The sequence below is a fragment of the Bacillus rossius genome, chromosome 1 (assembly GCF_032445375.1).
Source record: "Bacillus rossius redtenbacheri isolate Brsri chromosome 1, Brsri_v3, whole genome shotgun sequence".
Lineage (NCBI taxonomy): Eukaryota > Metazoa > Arthropoda > Insecta > Phasmatodea > Bacillidae > Bacillus > Bacillus rossius.
The window spans coordinates 62,640,515-62,665,451 of record NC_086330.1 but is presented as its reverse complement, the minus strand read 5'-3'; the positions used below and the strand labels follow the sequence as shown (position 1 = coordinate 62,665,451).

General features: G+C 36.0%; 1 protein-coding gene across 3 annotated transcripts in view; it reads left to right on the top strand.

Moving 5' to 3' along the window:
- LOC134536771 (dedicator of cytokinesis protein 9) overlaps nucleotides 1–24,937 on the top strand; it is a 187,711-nt gene that overhangs the window by 70,338 nt on the left and 92,436 nt on the right. For all 3 annotated transcript variants that reach the window (XM_063376696.1, XM_063376690.1, XM_063376705.1), the window contains exons 11-15: nucleotides 50–216; nucleotides 4,686–4,847; nucleotides 12,373–12,452; nucleotides 12,541–12,794; nucleotides 24,351–24,592. In XM_063376696.1, coding sequence (XP_063232766.1) covers nucleotides 50–216; nucleotides 4,686–4,847; nucleotides 12,373–12,452; nucleotides 12,541–12,794; nucleotides 24,351–24,592 — 905 coding nt within the window. The remainder of the gene's footprint in view (nucleotides 1–49; nucleotides 217–4,685; nucleotides 4,848–12,372; nucleotides 12,453–12,540; nucleotides 12,795–24,350; nucleotides 24,593–24,937) is intronic.

The following is a 24,937-nucleotide window of genomic DNA, read 5'->3' as shown; positions in this document are numbered from 1 at the left end:
TATACTGGGAAATACTTTGTACGTGGTGTGTCGCCGTTTTGTCTCCCAGGCAGTTTTCAGCCTAAGCAACCCCCATCCGGACGTATTCCTGGTCGTGAGGATAGACAAAGTGCTGCAGGGAGGCATATGCCAGACGTCTGACCCGTACGTGCGGAGCACCAAGGATCCACGGCTGGGGCTGAGAGTGCACAGAGCCGTCAAGTCGTGTTGTCAGAGGTATTTAATGCTCTTTTCCTTCATTTGGACGAGGGTACTTCTATAATAAGAACCTTCATTTACGCATTTGTGAGAAATGGGCGGTGATAGAAACAACATTCTGGTTGCTCTGTGAGAAAGTATTGTTACAATCCAGACCTCCCAGCTATCTCAAAATTGGTCTGAATTTTACGTACAAAAAAAAAACTTGAATTTGTTTGGTTTGAAAGTACTGTTCAAATTTCATAAAAAAATATTGCTTTAAATGATTCATGATGAAAATAAATTCTCTCAAGAACAATGACTGTTATTTACTACTTTTTATTATCCTTTACTGAAAATTCACATCAGCACAAAGACCGCAATCTTCCGACCATAACACTGTTTAAGATTGTACGTAAAGCATAACAAAGAAAGTTTCTTGATTTGAGAAAACAAATTAATTTAAACTGGTACCGAAATGTCCCATGAAAATGTTGTTTATTACTGTTATTAAATGCCATGATTTCATACAAACTCATGGTACAAGCCAAGTACTTGTTTATCAATCGGCGGCGCCCAGACCACAGCCGCAAAATTTGTTTCAACTCACTACTTAATTATATTTGTTCAGCCATAGCCCAACCGTGACCATTCAGTACTACGATCACAACATGACTAACGATCAACCTGACTACCTCCGAAGGAGGTAGATGGTCACATGACCCCACAACCAATCACATACAAAGAATGAATGGCAGCAGAGCATACACTAAACAAACTATAGCCATTGTCCACACTAATCTGCAAGGAAAACAAGAAGCCACACGTGCTGCATCTCTCTACAGCAGTGATAGCTCGACCACCTTATAGTATTAGCTGTAAACTAGTCTTGGGACTATCCATCAGTTCATCACCAAATATTAAAAAAGTCCAACCTGGACTCGAAACTAGAGATGGAACAATTAAATCCTCTATTTCTCAAACACCTTTAATCTTACTTTTAGAAAGATTTGATAAAGATTCAAAAAAAATATTTCAGGAAGGAAAATTCAGAAATTACTTTTGTAATTTCTATGTTTTTGCTCTTTACTTTTGATATCAGGATTCAGATATGTGGTGCACTTCGAAGAATAGAATTAGAGATTTGGATTTTGGAAAAAATTGTATGTGAGACATCACTGCTCAAAATAACGTGAAATTTCTTTCGCCTTAACCCTGTGCCAACCCAGACGTCATCGGCTAGCTTTGACCTGAATTGCATATACATAAAATACTTGATTAAATTTTGCAGGGAACCAAGAATAATTTCTGTTCCATAGTATTTAACTTTTTAAGGTTATGACTGTTAACCTTGGAGATTTCTTTGAATAGTTAAAAGATGTTATGAGGAGCAGGCAGGCAGGCAGGCAGGCAAGCAGGCAGGCAGGAGCATGTCAGGTTATCATCTTGGATTTGCTTGAAAAAATTACAGAAGTTACAACCAGTGGAGACAAGAAGTGTGCTAAAAGGATTTCGCCCCAAAAAGTTTTTAACTCATGTTATAGGCTTTTGAAGTTGGTTCAAAATCAAAAAAGTTGGAGGAAAAACATGTATTTCAAATGAGCGGCATTTCAAAGCTATTTAACGGATTCCATTGATGTTTTTTATTTTGTAGCTATTATATTGCACTCCAGAGTAATTTTCAATGAGCCCCTTGACAATATCTTTAACTGAAAAATTTGACTAAATGTTTTAATTTTTTTTGATTAAAAAAAAAAAAACATTTTATATGGAATAATTGTTTTTCATAAAAAGTAATTCTGGCTATATGTAGACCTATTACAGTAGTTTTACAGAAAAAAAATTGTTTTTAATTCTATGATCATCGGAATTATTAACATTTAACTTTAAATTTTGCAAAATTTGACAAAAATGCCATTTTTGATTGAAAATTACTCAAAAACCCCATTTCCTACAAATCTGAAAAAAATTTTAGTTTGTAGTCCTAACCTTTGTTAATAGCATGCACTTTGTTTGATAGTGTGTTTTTACCTGTGACCATTTCTAGAATTATTTGAAAATGTTATTTTATCACATTTTTTAAGGTCTGCATGCTCAATTAACAAATATGTTTTGTTGGTCTCTAAATATGAGATGTAATTCATAAATTGGGTAAACCTTGGGAATTACAAAAGGAGAATCCTTATATACATTACGACGTTGACGTAATATGTACATATAATAGATATACACACACATATAATACATATGCTGCACTTTAACTCACATGAAAACATAAAGTTCAAAGTAAAATTGAAACCAACATACCTATATCTAATTAATTGAATGTAGACGGCTTACCCTTCCTCAGCTATATGTAACGTATATTGACAAACTTCCTAAAATATTTTTTGGCTGCGTCTAACACGCCAGGAAAAGGCAAATGTGTGTGATCTTACCGACCAATCACAACACAGCACTCATGAGGACACTTAAGTATACAAATTTCTTCCTAACCCTCACAATGAGGCTTTTCCTGCAAAAATAAAACATGAAAAATCACAGGATCTTTTCTAATTGGCTGATGAAACAAAGTGATAATTTTCCCATCTCCCATGAGACCAGGAACCTCTGCTGATTTTCCCATCATAAGAATTACATACGAACGCACCAGATAGTCTCAGCACAAAAAAAAATCTAAAAACTTAGCACCGCTGAGTTGCGCATCTGTCTCTCGTTATTCCTTTTTCTAACAAAATCCACAATGTTCCAGAAACATACAGTAGAACCTCATTTTTACATACCCGCGATGTACGAATTCCCGCAAATAACATATTTTTTTACATGCACTGTCAATTTCCCTATTCTAATAATGCATTCTTTTCCCGCCTTGTGCAAAAGCATTTCCCACTGTTTACGTAGAATTAGTGCTGTATTTCGTGGCAAACCATAGGAAAATTTAGAGAAAACAATAAATTCTCAAAATGAATAGCGTGTAGTTTAATTATTAAGTGTTACTGCATGAGTGTATGGTCACCACAGCTTCGTTCGCCATTGTAAAAAACTTACTTTTTTTTTGTGCCACGTGCTATTGTACACCATACGGCCATGAACCAAACGTATGGTGACATAAACATGAAAATTAATAAGTACTTTTCTTAACGTTCCCCTTTAATCTTAAATGTATTATGCATGAAAATAAAGGTGAAAACTCACATTTTAAATACACAAAAGAGCGGATTACTGTTCCATTATTAAAATATGTTTTAAGCAACGTACGAGTTTCCTATAAATATGGCGTCTTCGTGCATATTCTGCGATGTTCGTTTTACCACATTTGAAACATTCTGAAAAGTAATATGGCTGCAATGAATATCCAAACAATGCAATGGCAATTTAACTTCTATTCCTCAACGTAAACAATTATATTGATGGTGGTAGCTATCGTTTTATAGTATTATTTCTCAAAAAATCTGAAATTAATAAAACTTTAACACGTAATTAAATACAAAGTTCAAAAATCAATTGTGTTACAAAATTTCAGCACCAAGTGGCTATATCAAGATGCTTCAACATTCTCATCTCTTACACAAGAACAGCAAATTTCATGTTTAACTTTCGGCAATAATGAAGAACTGCGATATTGGATATATTTATAATTTTAATTATGTGAGATAGTGAAGTTCTAGTTAATATATAAAAACGAGTTAATATATAAAAACGTAACCGTCTCTGACATATTATTTATTGTGGTATATATTTTCTTATTGTTTCCCATATAGTGAGATGATAAAAAAAATTTGAACATTTCCCTCATTTTGTGTGTTCCTGGTTTTTACATATTTTTTTCCTGGTCCCTTGAAATATGTAAAAATGAGGTTCTACTGGACTTATAGCTTTCAATTAACTCCAAATGTGAAATACTGGCATAAAAACCATATTCAAAATGAATAAATTACTGAAAAATTCAGTTACACAAATAATAACCTAGCAAACACAGTTAAAAGGGTTTTCTGAATAAACTACCAATTATCAAAATTAATCATATGAATATTAAAAATTATAAAATACAAGTATGAAGAACTAGGTCACTATGACCTTGGCTCATATTATCAGCTGAAATATAATGGCAAAAATTTACTCTCCTGAGCTGGGGAGGGCAGGGGTCTGCAGCACTACAACCCTTTCATAGTTATGGTCAAATTCCACACACCCTATTGAAATATCTCAGCTTTCATGTTTCACAATGTTAAATTTTCCTTTTTGGGCACAAGCATTACTAGTCAAGACTCACAAGACATGTTATTATCTCTTGTTGCCAGAGTAAGCTGGTACCTGATTACATAAATATTGTGTAGTAGCTTCTATTCAAGTGCTTTACTGTCGCAATACAAATTGGCAGTGTGAATCTACCTTAAGTGCCAAAACCATTTTTTATTTAGAAAATTTGCTATGGATATTAAGTTCATAAATTGAAATCATATGGCAGGATAGCAAAAAAAAAAAAAAAAAAAAACTGTGTTTTGCAGGTTGGGTAATTACCGCATGCCATTTGCTTGGACTGCCCGACCGCTGTTCAGGATGTACAGTAACGAGTTGGACTTGTCGTCAGACTTCCCCGCCATTTACCGGCAGGAGCCGAGTAAACTGAAGGACGAGGAGTTGCTGAAGATACTCTCCGAGTATCGCAAGTAAGTACGTATGTGTTTTTGTTTCTTCGGGGTGCTTAGAGCACGCCATCATTTATAATGGGTAGGGACAAGATTTTGTGGTTTTATTTTTAGGTCAATTTCATTTTTACAACAGGAGTGTTCGGTGTGGTTTTTATTTTTATACTGAAGCATACAGTGACCATATCTCCATCAAAGGAGGCTTCAACCCTCTGAGCAGACAAACAGCAATAAGAAAAATCTTATAAGATAAATTATTCAAGAGCGGATGTTTTGCCCCTTATAGTAGGAGCACCTGTTCGAAAAAGAAATTTGATTTACAATATAAAGTTTAATCATACAATAAATTTGAACTGGTACAATAACTAAGACAATTCTGTAATCAAGTGCAGTTATCAAAGAAGAAATAATTATAAGCTTCGTTGAAAGGACAAATGACTAGAAACATTCAGTTATAGAATTGTTAGCAATTAAACAGATTGCACATAAGTGTACGCATCAAGTAAAGAACCCGATATAAAACATTCGTAAAAATTACAAAATACGTAATAAAAAACAAATTATTATAAGCTTTTACAAGTATGTAATCTCATATGGAATACAAACTACGTGCTCTTGGTTAAGTAGATTACGTAAGTAGCGCAAACACGTGATTATGTACATAATTTTATTACCAAAAGAATATCATAGTAACAAGAATAAATACATTCTATGTGAACCAGGGTGTTGAAAGCAATTACAAACATTTGTATCATGTGTTCAATACAAATATTGATTACTAGAACACAAATGTATTATATCACAATTTTATAAAGATCATGCGTAATGCAACGTAAGAATGCTGTATGATCAAATGTAAACATTATACGTCGAGAGACAGGCACATTTATATTAAAGTTACGATTTTGATAAGAGCACTAAAAACATGTCGCAACTGGATCCGATCATGTGCAGTATTTACAAACGCACAGTTACGTCAACAAACGTTAACGACAAACATAATTTAGACCGTGGGAGGCCTCAAAAGAGTTTAAGTAAGAGAGTTACTTATTATGCTACTGTAAGTGCTGCTACCATAAATTTACAAATGCAGCTCCAAAGCATAATACTTACACGCCCATGACCATATCCGAGGCACCCCTACACGAACTCAAGGTGTGTCTGCTCGAAGAGACTAAAGGTGTAAGCAGGAAAATTACATCAAACCAAGGCTTATGTAAACATGGATGGATATACCTCCGCATATAAAAATTAGTACCTAGGAACAGGAGAGGGACAAGGAAAAAAAAAAATGCACTAAGGCGGAGATAACCAAACAACGATGAAGATAGCATTAGCAGTTTACTGCAATAGCTTGTCTTTATTAATTAAAAAAACTATGAAATATTCACCAAATATGAAACAAAACAAAAAATATTTCTTATGCACTTATGCAATGAAATCATTAGAAGTAATTAGCATGTCTAGAACATAACTAATCAAATTAGCAAATTTTTGTGTGTTTGAAAAATGTGCCAACATCATTCATGTAAAAACATATTAAGTATTGCTAATAAGAGATGTGAGATAAAACAATTTAATAATAATTTTTTTCCAATTCATTTAGTTCATACATTCTGGTACAAAATTCATGATAAGTAAATTACCATCGATTAATCTGCTTTTTTGAATAAAAGATCAAATTTTGCTTAAATTTTGTTGAATTGCTGGTTGATTTCTTGTTTTTAATTACATTTTGGTTCTAAATGGTGTATTAACTTGCATTTCGTTGTTATATGTTTTATTCCCATGTTTTATTGTGTTATTTCGTAATTCACCATATAATATTCTCCCTACAAATTGGATAGATTATATGGCAGTGTTTCAGATACTGTTTCAAAATACGTACACATTTTAAAACTATATATGTATTTCTCTTTTTCATATGTTAAATTTTTGACATGGCAGAGAATCATTCATAAGGTCCGCACAATGCATTGGCTGGGACCAAATCGTGTGTTTCTGGGTATTGGCACAGGAAGTATTTGGCATTAAATTTGGATGTGTTCTTATAAACATGGTTGCTACAGGACTAGAAAACTGGGAAAACCGGGAAATGTCAGGGAAAAGTCTACGAATTCTGGAAATTTTAAAGTTGCTTATAATTCAAACAAAGCTTTGTTTTGATGCGCTCGTACCGCTACCGAACGACTCCGCTAAAAGGCTGCTGCTAAAGGCACACGGCAACTGCAACATTTTTTTTTTACTTGGTCTACGATTGTCCGTTGCAGTAGGCTGTTACAACCACCCACCATAACTTCTGGCCAATCCAGGCACTCGTTTGTTCACTAGCGAACCCGGCCTTCATTTGTTAGTGTTTTGATCCTTTTTAATTTGCCCTTGAGACTTTGTGTTTTGTTCCGTTCCATGAAGTGAACTACAGAACGAGCATGGCGTCGTTTATCTTATGAAGGCTATTTTCACGTGGAATAAAGTGACTTCAAAGCTTATTACGTGAATTTAAAGGCGTTGTTTCGGGTGAAGTTAGTTTTTTATGCGATCATAAGAAAATAAAGTGCATTTTGATAAAGAAGCAATACCAATTCTCATTTTGAAAACTACCAAGCTGATACGAAAACATGTGGCTTTTGTGTGCGGTTATGTTTTTGTATTTTTTCTAACTATTTTTTTAATTACTTTTTTTTTCAACCATTATAATCCGTGAGTTCTGTTGCGTGACACTTACATTGTGTATAAAAAAATATGCATAACTAAACATGTTTTTCCCCAGAATCGTTAGTTAACATTGTAAGAATGTAAGAGTATTGCATGTTGTAATGCTGCTATTGTAATTCTCTAAGTAGGCCCGTTATATTTCTAGGTGTGAATTTGTAATAGTTTTTGTATTTGTGTAGTAATATTTTTTTAAGAATTCATAAACAATAATTTTTTAACCTAACTTGAAAATATTAATATGTACTTTTTTTTTTAGCTTAGAGATGTCGAAGAAAATTACTTTTAAGGAGAATTGGCTCAAGGAGTCACAGTTTCAGCATATCAAACCCTCCGCTAAAAACATAAATTCTGCGTACTGCACTTTGTGCTACAAAAGTATTCAACTCAGCAATATGGGCCGAATAGCTATCACCAGCCATGTTGAAGGAAAAAAACACATTTGCAATTCTGCCGTCAAAATAACACAATAAAAAAACCTTATTTTACTTCATGTTGAAATTTTTATATTACATTTAATCATATGCACGTTAATATTTATGGTATGTAATTCATAAGAAAGTCAGGGAATTTTTCTCTTTAATTTCTGGAAAACAGGGAAAAGTCAGGGAATTCTAAGATTCTATTTCTGTAGCAACCATGATAAAAAAGTTATTAGTTATTGCAACTAATGGTTGATTAAATTCATTGAATGCAATTTATTATTTGTACCAATTATTCAAACTGCTTAAACCTCTCTGAACGACCCCTCACGGTTCCCAGGAATAGGTTCGTAATAGAGGGGGTGTCGTAATAGATGTTTTCCGAAATTTTCAGTTCATTTTAACCCCCCCCCCCTTTCCAAACCGCTACTCGCTAAGAAACCAGCCGTACAATGGCAGGATGCTGTCACTCACAATGCTAGACGGATTTGCTTTAAACCCACTTCAACCTTCATGACAAGTCCGTCGCACTACAGGCCACCTCTAAAGAAAATATGTCAAAAGACAGTTTATTTTTACTGGTTAGTTTACATGTACGTTTTATGCTTGCCGTAGTTAAATACACTAGAACCCCGGATTTAACGAAGCAGTGATTTTACGAATACATTCTCGGTAACCGTAAAAAAACCCGGACATTTTGACCAAAATGTGAAAATCAGAAAGAAAAAAATAAAAAAAATAATGAAAGATAATTAAAATCTGTTAATTTTAACACACAGCGTATTTTTGTGTCGGCTTGAATACTTCCAAAAATGTTCATGTAAGAATATCAAAAAAATAATGGGACATTTCCTGTAAAAATATGGCAGCTGTAGGTTCTGCAATGTGAGTGGGCGCACACGAAGCTCGCCCGGCTGGCTGGCGGCAGCAGCTTCATGACGCATAAGCTCACCCCTCCCTACCCTCGGTAACATTCTTCAAGGCTAGCTCATCCCTCCCAGACACACAAACCATCTAGTGTCCTCCCTTATAACACCCCAACTTCCCTTCCTTTGAAAAACCTTCAGTGAGAAAATGCTTATTTCACCCTCCCTTCTCCCGTAAAATTGGGCTATTATGAATGGCGTACTAAAGCGGCGAGGGAGGGGTCAAAATATGTCACTTTTCACACCAAGTTCGAGTTCAGTCATCTCTGGCAAGGAATTTACAAGCTTTCAAACTTAAATATAAATGTATTTTAATAGCAAGGGTCCTATGAAAAGGAATATACTGAATAAAATCAAACTGCTGTCACCAAACAAAGCATAAAACGGTCCAATGCGTGGTCGCTTCGTTATTTCTTGTGCGAGAGGTGATACGTGGAATGTTAGAAGAAAGATAAATGCAGGGAGACAGACGGCAGCCAGTGTGTTTCCTGCGTGGGGAATAAGTGGCGTAGCCTTTTTTTTTTATGCTGGGTTAAGCGACCTTTTACTGTCAACCCATGGGAAAAGATAATTGCCTGAGCTGTCAAAATAAACATCACTGCGGCAGTTAAAACAAGTCGAGGCGGGCGTGCATCCAGTCGGTTGCTGTGTATTGTCAACCGATAGTTATCAAAATCAAGAGAAATCCAGCAGGTAGCTTTGCCTTAACTGCGTACTTCACTAGACACTCGCAAAAAGCTAAACGTAAACACGTTGCCACAAAAACCTTTATCTTCACCCTGCTGGCAAAGGGATGTGGGTAGGGGGTTGTTAAGCGCTGACAGCGGTCGACAGGAAGTGGTATCTATTTTTAGATATGTGCTGCCTACGGCTGTACAGCACTCGGCAAGAGAAACGCAGTAACACACTACTCACCACAAGAAACTCATTTTCTGTCCGATTTTCTTCTGATTTTCTGCAATTTTTCACGGTTCCTCGAAATCGGGTTGTAATATAGAGGTGGTCGCAACAAAAAGGTTTTACTGTAATAATGAATTGTGAAATCAGAGGAGTAATAATATCAAATGATAAAAATATTGTCACTGTTGTTTCGATTCTTCAGAATGATTGAATTTTACATTTTGTTCCCCTTTTGTTCTGGTATTCCTGTCTTTCTTAGTTTTAAGTTTTTAGCCCATTCAGTCTATTTTTCTCTTATCTTTTTGCAGTGGAAACGGTAATAGGTGTGTTCCACACGATCTTATTCTAGAATGGCATTGAGGGCCTAGCTGCAGAGTGCCCTACTAGTTAACCTGCTTACTTAAGGTTCATTAATTAGTGGTTGGAAATGGGCACAGCCCACATTATTCTTCCTCGATTTAGTATTCAGTAGGTCTGCTGTTGGTCATGCTGTTCTCTGTTTTGATGGGAGACACATGGTTAATAACTGTTAGACATTGTGTAGGACCGTGTGATTGGGTAGGATGGTCCCATGCATGGTGGTGCCTTCAAGCATTTCATCCAAAGTGTCATCTGATGCTGGGAATCCCAAAGATCGGTTCTCCTCTTGATATGCACGCTTCTCGGGCACCCATAAGGTTCCTGTCATGTCACATGTTTCATTGTGAGTGTGACCAGCATTGGCATACATCTAGCTCCCTTGAGTCACTTAAACATTTAAGTGTCTAATGGCTTAACATATCATTTTTAAATGGTTTTAGCTGCATTTGTCAAGTTTCAGCTCTTTAGTGTGTTACAGAGGCAAGAAGTAGATACTTGTGCATTGGACACAAATTTATATAGCAGCTCACGTTAATTTTTTTTTCTTGTCAGACCAGCTTATTACAACCTGTTATGTACTAATATTGTATTGAGCATTAATTTTTCTTTGGTATTCCTGTTTAAGTGAAACCTCATTTATAAAAGTCCTGTTAAAACAAAACTCTAATACAAGGTGTTTTTACATTCCCTAGAAATTACATATGATTTAGGCTAGCCAGTTTGTTCAATAAAAAAAATGAGTATTATGTAATATAAGGTAGTTTTGTCTTATGGGTAAACAATTACATGTATTGTATTAAAAAATGGCTACCACAACAATAAAACTATGTAAATTTTCAACTAAAATAATTATGATATTATTTCCTTAGTTTAGTGTAGGATGGAGAAAACATCTAAGAAAGTACATACTGTATTATTTAATCCAAAATGATGGTTTGTCTCCTTTTAGGTAATTTATGAAACTTTGATGTATTTTGCTATTGTAAATGCTTGTTAAAAGTAGCATTGTACAAATATCTTTTCAAACTGCTGATGTACTTAAATAAAAATGGTACTTAACTATCACTGAAAGAAATAAAAAACTATGTGAACTGTATAAAATTATGTGCAAGTTATCTAGAGCACATTATTTTTTGAGAGTGTTATGCTTGTAGTCAGTGAAAAAAAATCTTTATCATTAATGAACATTTGTTATAAATTATATAAAATTAGTGATTAAACTTAATTCTGCTATAGTTTGGTTAACACAAATCTCATCATCACAAAGTGCTTGTAATAATTTGACAATAAAACTATATTGATGTTCAATAATCCTGTAAAATTGGTTATCCGGCACAGCCATTGGCCATAAAGTACAGGATTGACGAGCCTTTGCTTTACCATGGAAAATCAAACCCAGCATGACTGGGAATCCACATACATGCACAGTGGTGAAAAAATTGTTGAGTTTAAATTTTCACTTCCCTGTCATCTTTGGTCTCGAGATGCACACAGCAGACGTCCTGACCAGGTGTTTCCAGTCCATGAAATTAAAATATTTTCGTGGGATGGTCTACGCAATATGTTTGGCTCCAAAAGAAATTGTGCATCATCGTAAAGCGACAGATGCACTTCCAAATGATGTCCGTTACCAAACTGTAGATGCTTGAAAGGCTGAGTTGCACTTTGCCAGAGCTACGATGCATTTTGATTGTCTTCTCCTCCCATCTGGGAGAGTTACACCAATGGAATGGATTGTGAATGGTATCCAGAAATTAGGTGATACGAGTGTCTTAGGATGTGTTGGCACAATGGTTAAAAAGCAAGCTTTAACTATGTGTAAAACTACCCTTTCTTCCATTAAGTACTATATTGTAGTTGCTTTACGCTTTGAGGATTTTGGTTTGATTCATTGTGGAATCAAATCTTGATGTTCATTCCTTCATTCTATAGAATAAAGAGGGCGTTAACATTGTCCAACTTATTTTCATAAATCTCTGATTTATTTTTACTGTGAAATTGCAGTTGGAATTTAGGAGTTTTTTTATGTTCTTCAGAATGGTGTTCATATAATAAGTTAATTAACTATCAAACTTCTGTACTTTAGTTTTTGGTGATAAAAGATACTTTTTTTTTTTTTCACTTTTTTTTTTACTTTAATTGTTCAAGTATTAAAAGAAAATCAATCTGTCATATTGAGCCAAAATTTTTTCTTGATAGATTACTATAGCATTTTTATTGTTACAGACCTGAAAAAATGAGTCGCCTTACTATGATTCCTGGCTGGCTGAAAATTAAGATTGAGCAGATTACAGAGCTTCCAAAGAGTAAGTGAAACCAAACCGAGCTTTCGAACTAATGCTGCCATGCTGCCAACTACCAAGTAAATTTTGTTGCATTTGCTTGTCGGTGCAGATTCCCTCACGTCATCGTTGTCGCCACTGAAGGAATTCCCCGTCCCACCCAATTGCGAGCCAACCATAGAGCTAACAGAGTTCGAAGGTAGCTCAGAAAAGGATGTTCATCCGTACACAACGTACGTGAATCACCTCTACATATACCCACGGAGCCTCAGCTTCGACACTCAGAAGACCTTCACCCGAGCGAGAAACCTTGCTTGCGTGGTGGAGTTGCGCGACTCCGATGCAGAGGATGCACGGCCGCTGTGTGTAAGTTTATTTGCCTGTGTTTTGTGTCAAGTGGAAATATTTTACTTGGTGGTTGAGTGGTCCCATCATTTGCTCCCATCATGTGGATTTAATTCCTGGCGAGTTCGAACCTGGTTTTTTTCTCGAGTGGGAAACAGAATGAATGTTGCAGTGTGCCGGTGAGTTATCTTGGGGTACTTCCATTTCTACCCCACCCATTCATTTCTCAGTGATCAATTACCATCTCATTACTTCTGGTAGTCTCATATGACTGTAGTGTTACCAAGTATGGATTTTCAGTAATTATTGATTTAGACATCCAGTTACAGAAATACTGAATGGTATTTATGTGTTAGGAAAACTTAAAAAATTTATTGGCATGTTCACTGCATATGTATGGCAAAATATTGATAAAATCCGCTTGGTTTGATCTTATTCAGATTATTGGGTGCCCTACAAAAACACACAAACCACCCCCCCCTCCCCTAACCCTCCTTTAGAACCTGGAGTGTTAAGACACCAAGCATGCAAAGATTATGAAAAAATGATGAGAGTGAATTTTTACAATGCAACAAAATTTTCACAGAATGAAAAAATAAAAAAGGCTATATACAAAAAAAAGCTTTATACAAAAAAAGGCTACATACAAATAAAAATGTTATATGTGCTTTTAAACTTTAGTGATTGATATTGAGTACTGGTCCATAATATTAAAAACATTAATTTTTTGTGAATATTAGTGATAGAAAATGTGTTTATAAACATTTTCAAGTTTATGTTACAACAACCCAGATTACAGCTTTCCTCATGCAATTCAGCAATAATAATTTGTTATAAATTTTTTGTCATATTTCATGTTAGATTTAAAGTTTATCCTTTTTCAAAGTTATTGTAAACGTAGTTCTCCGAGTTTATTGTTTTTATTTTTTAAAATTCATAAGTTTAATTTTGAAGTAATTTTTTTGCTGGCCTCTTTGTGTGGGAAGGTGTGCTGAAGTGATTCTCCTTCATTTTTCCACGACCGAGGCTTTGTTTCACACGCTAGGCGTGAGAGTCACGGTCACGGGAGTGCGAGAAAGATACAAAATCGCTGCGTCGTGGGAACAGAAGTAAGCATTTTGTGAGAGCTTCTGTTGCTATGCGCCGTGATTAGCTGAAAATTACGTCAACGAGTGCGGAACACTGCCCGCACGAAGGAAAGGAAGGCTGTAAGATCAGTCATTGTCTTGAGCATCGTGCCAAGAGGTCGTGGTCGAGCGATGGCTCGCATCATTTAGCAATGTACATAATATTGAACTACAACTTAACGGTTACGGTCCGAGCGACGCCTAAGAACTTTTTTTTTCTCTTTGGACATTTAAATAAATTAGAAATTTTTGACCGTAGTCGTAGGAAAGCTCACAGGGAGGCGACAAAGTGTTTTGTCCAGCCGTCGCTGCCCGGAACTTATCCGGGCAATATAATGTAATTTGTAATAAGTCTACGTGTTTTTTTCCCTTTATGGAGATACCGGTTAAATTTTTGTTGTGTGCCCTGTTGTTCTAAATATTTTGTGATTTTTAATTGAATAATTAAAACCAGGTAATACATCGAACATTGTTTATAAATTTCTTCTTTCTTCGTGACCTGCAACCTGTATGTTCCACTCATCACCTAATTTGAGCTAGCCGGAGGTGGTGGGTGGTGACAATGTATATGAGTAGTTTAGATTAAACTTCTTTAGGCATGTTATGAAACATTTATGAGAATGAATTTTTACCATGTGTGCATAGCATGCAACAAAAATTGACAGGATGAAAAAAGGCTTCACACAAATAAAATTATTATATGTACTTTTAAATCATATACTTTAGTGATTGATATTGAATATTGGTCCATATGATTAAAAACATTTATTGTGAATATTAGTGATATAAAAAGTGTTTATAAACTTTTTTAAGTGTATTTATGTAAGTGAGGTTATATTACCATATGTATAACAGTGTCAGTTTGCTTGTAAACTTCCATTGTCACTGGCAGGGAGCATCTGTGGAAGGTTTAGTAGTCTCCTGGCTGTTTTGATGGGAGTGTGTGTGAAGTTATGGTCCTGTATGTATAATTTACTTGCATTATAAATTATAATAATATTAATTAATAAATAAACAAAAAATAAATTAGAATAAACATTTAGGATACTTACTGATTTTCAATCTTAATTAAAATTTATCTTGATCATTTACTAAATTATATAATTAATTTAAGAAAGAAAAGACAGAAATTTAAGAAATTACACTTATTTAGTTAAAGGACATACATAACAAACCAATTGACTTTTTAATTTATATAAATATAACATTAAAAACTATATAAAAAATAAATCCACTTACAAAAAAATATTTTCAGGGAAGCTATTTTTAATACTTATTTAATAAAAGTGAATAGATAGTTGTATCCATGAAATAATGAAAGGACCCTTTGTCTTGCAAAACCCAGCTCTTCAGAATAATGGGATTGTTATTTTCATTGGGTCATGTGGCTTGAAAATCTTTGGCTGGGAAAAATGTAGTTGACTGGGGTGGAAGGGTTGAAGGCTGGAGAGACCAGTAATGTCAGAAGGGTACATGAAAGGAAAACCATCCTATTGGAGAAGGGCATGAGAATGATGGAAAAACTCCAGCCAGCGCTGGAGGAATGATAGAGAAAGTGTAAAGAACCAGTTTTGTGGCATTGAAGGCTTTTAGAGGTAGAGAAGTGGACATAACAAAGAAAGTTTTGGTTTTGAATGCTGAAAGGCAACTTTAAATCATGGCAGTTTAGTTTTGATAAGTTTTAAAGGTATATTAAGCCTGTGTTATTTTTCTGTAGGTCTACATTTAGTTCAAATGGTCATCCCTGTCTGCTAGAGGGACAAGAAAGGGTCGGAATCTCGGCACAAAAACCTTTTTACTTAGGTTGGGACCCTTCTTATCGGGCGGTATCTTTCCATGTGGGCTGGCTAGCGGCGAACGAAAGAGGAGAAGGGAGGGAAGGGGAGACTGCCCTTTGTCCGTGTTGCCTGCAATTTTCAGAGATTTACGAACCACTTACTCGTCACATGGGGCCTGAAGTGAAGTTTAAAGACATGTGCGTGTTGGTTGCTGGCATTATACCACGGCGTTTACCGGGGAAAGTATTAGCTGCTATGCTTTCCAAAGTACCGGCGCCGGTACCGACATTATATTGACCTTTCTCAGGCCGATTAATTTGCTTAGAACCGGGGGAACCGAGAACCGGGACTGACTCATCCCAATGTATCACACTTAGGTGTTATGTTATATTAGGTGTCCGAGTTTCGTATTAAAAGTTTATTTTCAACTTGAGAACACGTGAATTTGCTTATTTTTGAGGTTAGATATTTAGACATCACTGGCGAGTACTGAAAGAATCGCTCACAATTTTTTTTCTTTTCACTTGCCATAGTGTTTTAATCTTTACTTTCTACAGTTACACAATTCGATGGATGTTAGTCAGCAACGATTTTTTCAGAATCATTTTAATAATTCCACAATGTTCTAAAATTATGTTGAAATAATTTTAACAGCTGTATGGGATACACAACACAGCTAAGTGACTGCATAGAAACTTAATTTATCAGTTATAATTGAAATGTGTCTTAAATTTATGTCCAGTTCATTGTAGTAAGAAAAGATGAGTAGGTATTTTAAGTATACTTTTGTAATTTCAAACAAGTTTGGCAAAACACTGGTATTGTTGTCAAGTTACAGTTGTGGTACTTTGTTACATTGTTCAATGCAGTTATTATTAATACTCTCTTAGCTGGAAGTCAATTGTTAGGTATTATTAAAATTTTTGAGGAAAAATCTATTCTTAAATTTTCTTAACAATAGAATTTATATCTGTAACAACACAGTTTAGGTAAGTCAAAAATTCTTTTAAAATTCTAATAGTTACTCAATTTAAAACACTATCATGCCTAAGCGAGATCACAAAAGAACTGAAGCTTCTGCTAGGGAAGAATTTGGATCCACACCACAGAGTGTATCTCAAGACCAAAAGAAAAAAAAGCATGAAGCGCGGAAACTGAAAAAAAAGAGCTCCCCGGTCGATCCGAAAGAAGAGGCTAGCATGGCCACACAGTCCTTTGAGAAGCGGTGGTCTCCATCGAGCCGGAAGAAAGCCCCGAAGGAGAAAGTGAAGAAAATGAATTATGATGCAGGAAGAGACGAGGAGGAATCCATTGACTGGGTGACTGCCAGTTCGACCAACCAGCCAACGAGGGAACAGAAAAAGACGACCGATCACGGTTTGCGAAGATTTGCTCAATCTTCATTTGAAAATATTTTGGTACGGGAGGCAGTGGCAGAGCTGATTACCTTTGGGTCGCCGAGCAGCCAAAACGTTCTTCAGAAAATTGTCACGCCAGAGATGTCGGACTCGAACGATGAAGATCTCCTTGCTGAATTGATTGCTTCTGAGCTGTCAGACCCAGATGACGAGGGGGCCCTAGATAAAAGAGTTTCCCATGCTCTGTTGGACTTTGATGACCAGCCTGCTAGTTTTCCTCAGCGACTACTGAAAGATTCTCAAGTCCAAAAAGTGAGGACACTTGGGGCAGTGGACAAAGACTTATCTCATCTGACGTTTCGCCCACAAACCCACAGCAAAACCATGAAGTTACATCACTCACTTCACAAACCTCAGTCTGACAGAACACAGAAGCATAAGTCGACTCACGTGCAAAAGCCAATCATGAAATCTTTTGCTTCACATCTAATCGACATCTCCGGGGATGTATTTCGTCCCGTCCGGTCAAAAATTTCACAAATCAACATGCTTTTTGAAAACCCTGGTTTATCAGACATGGGGGACTTCATTCAGCCAGTGCAGGAGATGCAGAAACGTGGCCGTATCCAACACCTAGATGATCACGACCTCATGATGGGGGATGATTCTGAACACGAATTCAACAAGCCTAACAATCTAGACATGTTATACTCTGACTGGCCCAAGCTCGAGGAATCCGAGCACCTGTCTGAGCCTGAATACGGTGTGCCCCAGTACCAACGTCCTCCCTCGCGGCGTGGAGTTTTGACCAAGACGTCTGATGTCTGGGGTAACTCTATCAGGCGTCCCACTTCCTGAAGACGGTGAAACCTGATGCTCTCGTGCATCCTACTTCTGAAGAAGGTGTTCTCTACAGGATGTGATCCTCACCCCACAATCAAACATTCACCTCCCTCCTACCCAGTGTGCAAGTTGCCAGCTTTAAGTGACTATAGTGATTTCTGCGAAGGAACGGAATATGAAGCAATAGCAACACATTTACCATTTCTGTATTCTTTTAGGTTTTTTTTAGTGTGATTTTCGTCAAGAATGGTGATTTTTAGATTGCACCTTGGTATTAAAATTATTTGCAATAAACATCAGTATTAAGAGCAGTTGTTTTGTTTATTTCTTCCATAGTCTATACAGTTACAGCTTTGCTGAATATATAGAAAGGTTAGTATTGGATATTTTATGTAGCATTGGTTTTATAGCCAAGGCTTTGTTCTCACAAATTGGGAGATAGTGCTATTATTGTAACATTGTAAAGAAAGTATGTAATGATTTCAAAACATCCTGGAGTAAGCAATAGATGCAATAAAATGATAGGTGTTGTATGAGTACAACTCTACAGATTACATTCAACACACATTTATTATTTGAAGAGTGGAAATGTCAAACGTTCTAAGTGCCATCTTAATAATTTTACAGGAGAAGCAAAAAACCTTCTGAGTCTGTTAATACTTAACATAGTACTGCCACAATATGAAGGAAGATTCTTCAGCATTACAAGTAGTAAGTTGTGGAGTGCGCCATTACCAGAAAAGCAATGACATAGAGCAAAGAAAGCAATAAAATACGAACGTTATATGTGCCAAATGAAGTGATCATCGGGTCCAAGTGCCATTATGATTGCCGTATATATTCAGGGTTGAATAATAAGTAAATTCGATTATTAGTGTGAACACATATTTAAACGCAAAACTTCATTTGGAGAAACCAAACATTACTGGTCAACATTAGAAAAACATTTTACAGGTAGTAGAACAAACAACAATACAATAATACACGAATGCTGTGTAGTCACAGATGGGTAGGCTGTAAAACATCACTTTATGTAACATAGGCTAATGTTACATGTAACCAGTGTAACAGAATGCGTATTAAATTTTTAGACAGGTGTACCAACTAACTGTCTATAATAGTCCCTGTGTTCTTCAGGAAGAAATGGTATCATTGTTAACAGGTCTTTTTTTTTCTCAGCTGACACACTGGGTAGCTCTTTCACAGTAAGCACAGCATTCTGAAACTTTCAGTAAGCATGACGCAATCTCGGAGCTACCGCGTGAAGCAGTGCTTTCGTTCCACATACACATGAAAGCATTATTGTGGTCACTGACATGAACCCCGAAATTGTTACAACTCAACTGCCTGCAGTAATACATATTGTCGTAAGTTAATGTCGGTACCGACAATACTTTCTGCATGTCAATGGACATTACTGTGCTATCGCAGGTGGGCAGTTTGGCATTAGCTGAGTCAATGGCCATCAATTCCATAGCACGTTTGTATTTTTGTGATGTACCTGCTGTAAAATTTTAGCTTTTGGTGAGCATTCATTACTAGCCTGAATCTGTAAATGTAACATGTCACACTGTTTGCATGTGTCTGTGCGAGGTTTATGAAACGACACGTGTGCAAACGATGTTTTAAACACTGACATGTAAAGTTTGTAAGATACGTGGCTGTCTGGATATAAAGATTTGTAGCATTCATAAAGACGTGATGCATTCAAATCTGGGCTCAAATACTCTTTACATGACTTAGCGCGACCGTAGTGACTTTGGTCACGTGGGAAACTGTTTATGTGATCTTTAATGTTTTGTCTGTCACAGTCACTCAATGTGTTTCGACGGGGATTCTTACCGCGGTTGTCTATGTAGATGGATACCCCTTCTTTTAATCTGGCTTGAAGTGTTTGTAAAAATCTGTGTCCAACCCCAAAAATGTCTTCGAATGTAGTTTTACAAACCAGTCTTGCGGTACCATTTGTGTCCGGTATTAAATAGCACAACGTGCACTGACGACTGTTTGCTGGATCGTCATATTTACCATGTCTGCGTCTACCTATTTCAGTTACCTGCATTATTCCTTACAAGTATGTTCCTTGTTCGTTTTCACTTGGTAATCCATGATAATCATTAAACAGTTTTAGCTTCCACTGCCAAGGTATATTACTGCATTGATAACTGCATTTACAGGTTGTCTAAAATAATATTACATACACAATTAGAATGTTTCACGTAACAGCATAAGCTGTATTACACATAACATTGTAACTTAACTGAAATGTAGTAGTCTTAGTGATGCATTAAAGTTAAGCCCCAAATCATTATTCTTGTATCACTCTGAATGATTACTAATCTCATTCTTCGGCGATGGTTTCTCAGGAATTACAGTTTTTGTTTTCTTCCTCGCATAAGATTATCCCGATATTCGCCTTTTGTTTTGATCATCTCTCCAAGTGCATTTATTCTTTCCCGTACTGCTATTACTTACTTCCATTACAAATTATTCAATTTGCATTCACTCAAGCACATATAGACACAACAAAATATCATACATGCTTGTAACTACGCATACAGAAACAGAAGTTTTTTTGTATCGATCAACAATCATAGATCTTCTCAGTATAATGCGTGTTCTGGTGTTCCCCAGGGAGGTACTCTTTCACCTCTTCTCTTTAATATATTTATTAATGACATTACACAAGTACTTTGCTACTCTACTGGAATTCTTTTTGCTGATGACCTAAAAATTTATAAAATTATTTTTTCCTTAGAGGATTGTGAATTATTACAAGAAGATATTATTAAAGTTAATAATTGGTGTCTAAGAAACTTGGTCAAACTCAACAAAGATAAAACCAAGGTTATATCGTTCACTAGGAAATACCATCCGATTAAATATTCATACAAATTAGCGAATTCTATCATCTCTCAAGCCCACTACACAAAGGATCTCGGTATCATTCTTGATTCAAAACTATATTTCCATAAACATGTAGATTACATATATTCCTATGCACGAAGAACTCTAGCGCTTATAAAATTTATTACTTCTTATGCAACCAACTCAGACTCACTTATCTCTCTTTACATGGCACTTATAAGATCAAAATTAGAATATGGTTCTGTTATCTGGAATGGTATCAACTTAACAGATACTGAAAAAATCGAAAGTATTCAAAATAAAGTTATAGATTTAATTATTACAAGGAACCTCCCACGCCCCAATTGTACACCTCTGGTAGACCGTAGGGCCTATCTTGATGCTCTTTTTGTTCATAATTGTTACATTCATAAATTCAGATGCCCTTATCTTCTTGAAAATACTGCGTTAAGAATTCCTCAATTCAATTCCCGTTTACGCTCTACTCTGTGTACTCTTATTACTAATAATGATATTATTTATAGACTTATAACAAATTACAATAATATATATTTGAATTCCAACAGTGTTTAACTATATATATTCTGATTTATGTCTGTCATAGCTATAGTATTTTTCCTTCAATCTCTCAACATCTAATAATATAATTGTACCTATATATTTTATGTGGTATGTGTAATGGTTCTTTAACCTTTGTTATTGTGTTTTGTCTGTTTTGTTATTATCACTGCTAGTGTGTAGTACTCTTGCTCTCGTTTGCTGGCCATCTGTAGATGTTTTCCTCCTATGGTACCGACGGAGGTGGGAGTCTATACACTGGTAGTGATAACTGTGTTCCTGTATTACATGTAGTGCTCATCACTAAAGTCTACGACTGTTGATGAGCATGTGACAAATTCAAATAAATAAATAAAAATAAATAAATAAAATAACAACAGGACGGTAATGATACACTAACAATCCATGCTGCTTGGCACTTAGAACACCGAACGGCAGCACCGCTTGGCACATAGGCCGGCGCTATTTGTTGTCGAGTGTTTGAACTACTTCCAGGGTGTATTGGCACTTGTAACATTGCTGGGATAGGAAACTAGGCACATAGAACAGTACTGTGAGATGAAACTATTTTTTCAGAAATCAGCACTTAGAACGTTTGACATTTCCACTCTTCATTTTATTACTGGATGAACTTTTGTCTTTCTTATTTTGTGTGGGTTTTAGTGGTGTTGATGCGTGCTGTACATAAATATTTTGTTTTTGTTTTTATTTCTTTATTTGTGCCTAGCTTTAGTGCATAATGCCTAAGACCTTAAGTTTCATGTTTTGATTTTTACTTAAAATTACAGAGTTCAAATCTTTCTTATGTGTTGTGACGTGTTGGCTGATATCGTTTCTGTGCGCAGTCAATATTTTAGCTATCGAAGCCTAGCCTGGATTGTTGAGATACTTAAATCCTAAGACAGAGGCATGCTGGCTAATGGAATTAAAGTGGATTACAGGCCATTATGGCTAAGCCCGTCATAATCATACAAATATATATGTGAATTTGCGACATCTGCAAGTATTGTTGTGGTTAAATTGTGCCTTAATAACGCGGACTGTGTTTAGTGATAATTTGTTTTGTTAGTGCGTCAAAATAAGTGCAGAAAACTGACTTAAATAAGTACAGTTTCAGAAAAATGTTTAAGACCACTCCTAAAAAACAGTTTTAAGTGTGCTGGGTCTTAAATTATTTTCTATCATGCTGTAATGCCTATAGGCATAAGGGCGGGGTAGGACGCCATAGCATGGCAGGGATTGAGAACAGGTATTTGTAACACAACATGATTCACCTTTAATACATACGGTTTTAATTAGGCCAAAAAAAATAACAAACAACAAATTGATTAACAAAGACCAATATGGTCCACATAATTAGAGTGGTTGTACATAAAAGTTCAAGTGAACGAGCTATCATCAAGGCCACAAAAAATAAAAGTTATGCCGGTACCATGTGGTGCGAAACATGCGCGGTCCCATTACGGGCCATTAAAAGGGGGCGTCACTAGGTAGACACATTGAAACTGCTAAATTACAATATTGTCGATATATAGGGAGAACCCACTACATTATGCGCATTACATGCCTTACAAAAGTAAGTTACATTTTCTGAAAACATTTTAATTATAGTACGTTTTACGTACATCGACGTCTCAGGGGAGAACAGTTACCAACAACGTGAAGTTAAATTACAGTAAGTTAAATCAAATTAAATCCAAACAAGATTTTTTAGGTGGCGATCGAAAGGGAATTTAGACAAAATACTCAAACATTAACAAACGTTTACATTATGGCAAGGGCCACCGCCTCACTCCAACTCACATTTTATTTTCCCCCAAGGTCGCGCACATCGCACAAATTTAAGCCTAACTGACTGACTACATGCCGGATTACAAACTACTCGAGCTCTCGAAAGAGACTAAGATGAACAAGACCGAATTTAGGCTTTACAGCCGTATTTAAGGCATAGGTTAGGTGCAGCGCGCATGCGCCAACCGGAGGAGGGGAGGCAAGGAGCAAGCAAGCACACAATAGGAGGGGGAAGGAAGGAGGGGACGACGTGCCATCGCCTGCGCTGACGCGCGGATTTTGAACGAAGTGGCGATCCTGACGCTTCAATGCCATTCTGTTAATGCTCCTTAAATATAAATAAAAAATGGAATATTTTGGTACTGGAGTTAATGTATTTTTAATGGTTCATTAGTTACAGATTTTGAAAGGTTTTATAAAATGACCTAAATTAGAGCAATTCTTTAAGATAAAAAATTCATAGTGAAAAAATGTGTTAAGATATGGATATGATTTTGGTTTCACCAAAGAGAAAATACCAAGAAGAATTGAATGCAGGTCTTGAAAAAAAATTTAAAAAAATATATAAACTTAAAATTTGGTTGCTTTATAATTTTTAAGTTAGTCTAAAAATATGTAGTTTGGTTTTTAATTTTTAATAACCTTAAAAGTTCCTCTTTTTATTTTATGTACTCTGCAAGTCAAAACTCAAGAAATTAAAGTTGGCTTGAATTGTTTTTTTTGTTCCTTGCATAGTTTATAAAACTGGTATTTGAAAAGGTAATTATTGAACTTTTTGGCACTTGGCGTTTTTTGCGTAATTTGTAAGCTCAACCGCAGCCCCGTCAATTTAGTAAAAATTCAATTTTTTTTCTTTTGTTCTTTAGTATGGGAAGTGTGTTGTATAGTTAATATCAACACATGCTGATCTTTCAACATTCCAAAAATTAGGTTAATACATTTTAAAAATTAGATCTCATTTTCCTATTACACTTATCTATACAGATGAGTCGTGGATAAATGTGGGGCTCAGTGGGGAATAGGCATGGAAAGACACAACAGTGAAGAGCACTTGACAGGCAGCTATTGAAAGCCTTAGTTCAGTCCTTAAACCTTCTACAGTACGTGGCGCGCGTTTTGCATTAGTGCATGCAGGTAATTAGGACGATTTTGTTCAAAACGATGCCCTTACTGTTCTTCTTTATTTCTCTAATGTTTGTATATACATATTGTATGTGAGGTTATTCAACTATTACTGTGTTCTTGTTTGTGCAGTGCATCTACGGTCGGCCGGGTGGCCCCTTGTTCGTGGCCCAGGCACACTGCACAGTCCTGCATCACAGCACGAGCCCGACTTGGTACGAGGAGGTGAAACTACGTCTGCCGATATACCTGCACACGAAACATCACCTGCTGTTCAGCTTTTACCACGTGTCTTGCGAACCCTCCAAGAAGAAGGAGTGCAGCGTAGAAACGTGTGTCGGGTATTCATGGCTCCCACTGCTATTCAAAGGGAGGTATGTACCTCATTTTAAAATTTTTGTTGTGAAACTTTTTTTGTAGCTAGAAGGGTAAGTCAGGGTGATGATTTCATTGTAAAGCTCAGAGGGTAGCGAAAAGTGCAACACAAATTTATGTATCGTATAAGCTATCAGTTACTTGCTGAAAACAAAAACGGCAGCAGCAGGACTTGATAACAAGTTTGCGTTGTAGCATACTTTTTCTCTCAGATACTTGGACAAATGCTTATACATTCGCCTGTACGCTTGAATTATTTTACTTGTGTTTCAAATATGTGTGCACCCTACAAGTTTCTTATTCCTGTATTTGTGAAGTTTCCCTTCTAACATGCATGCACATTT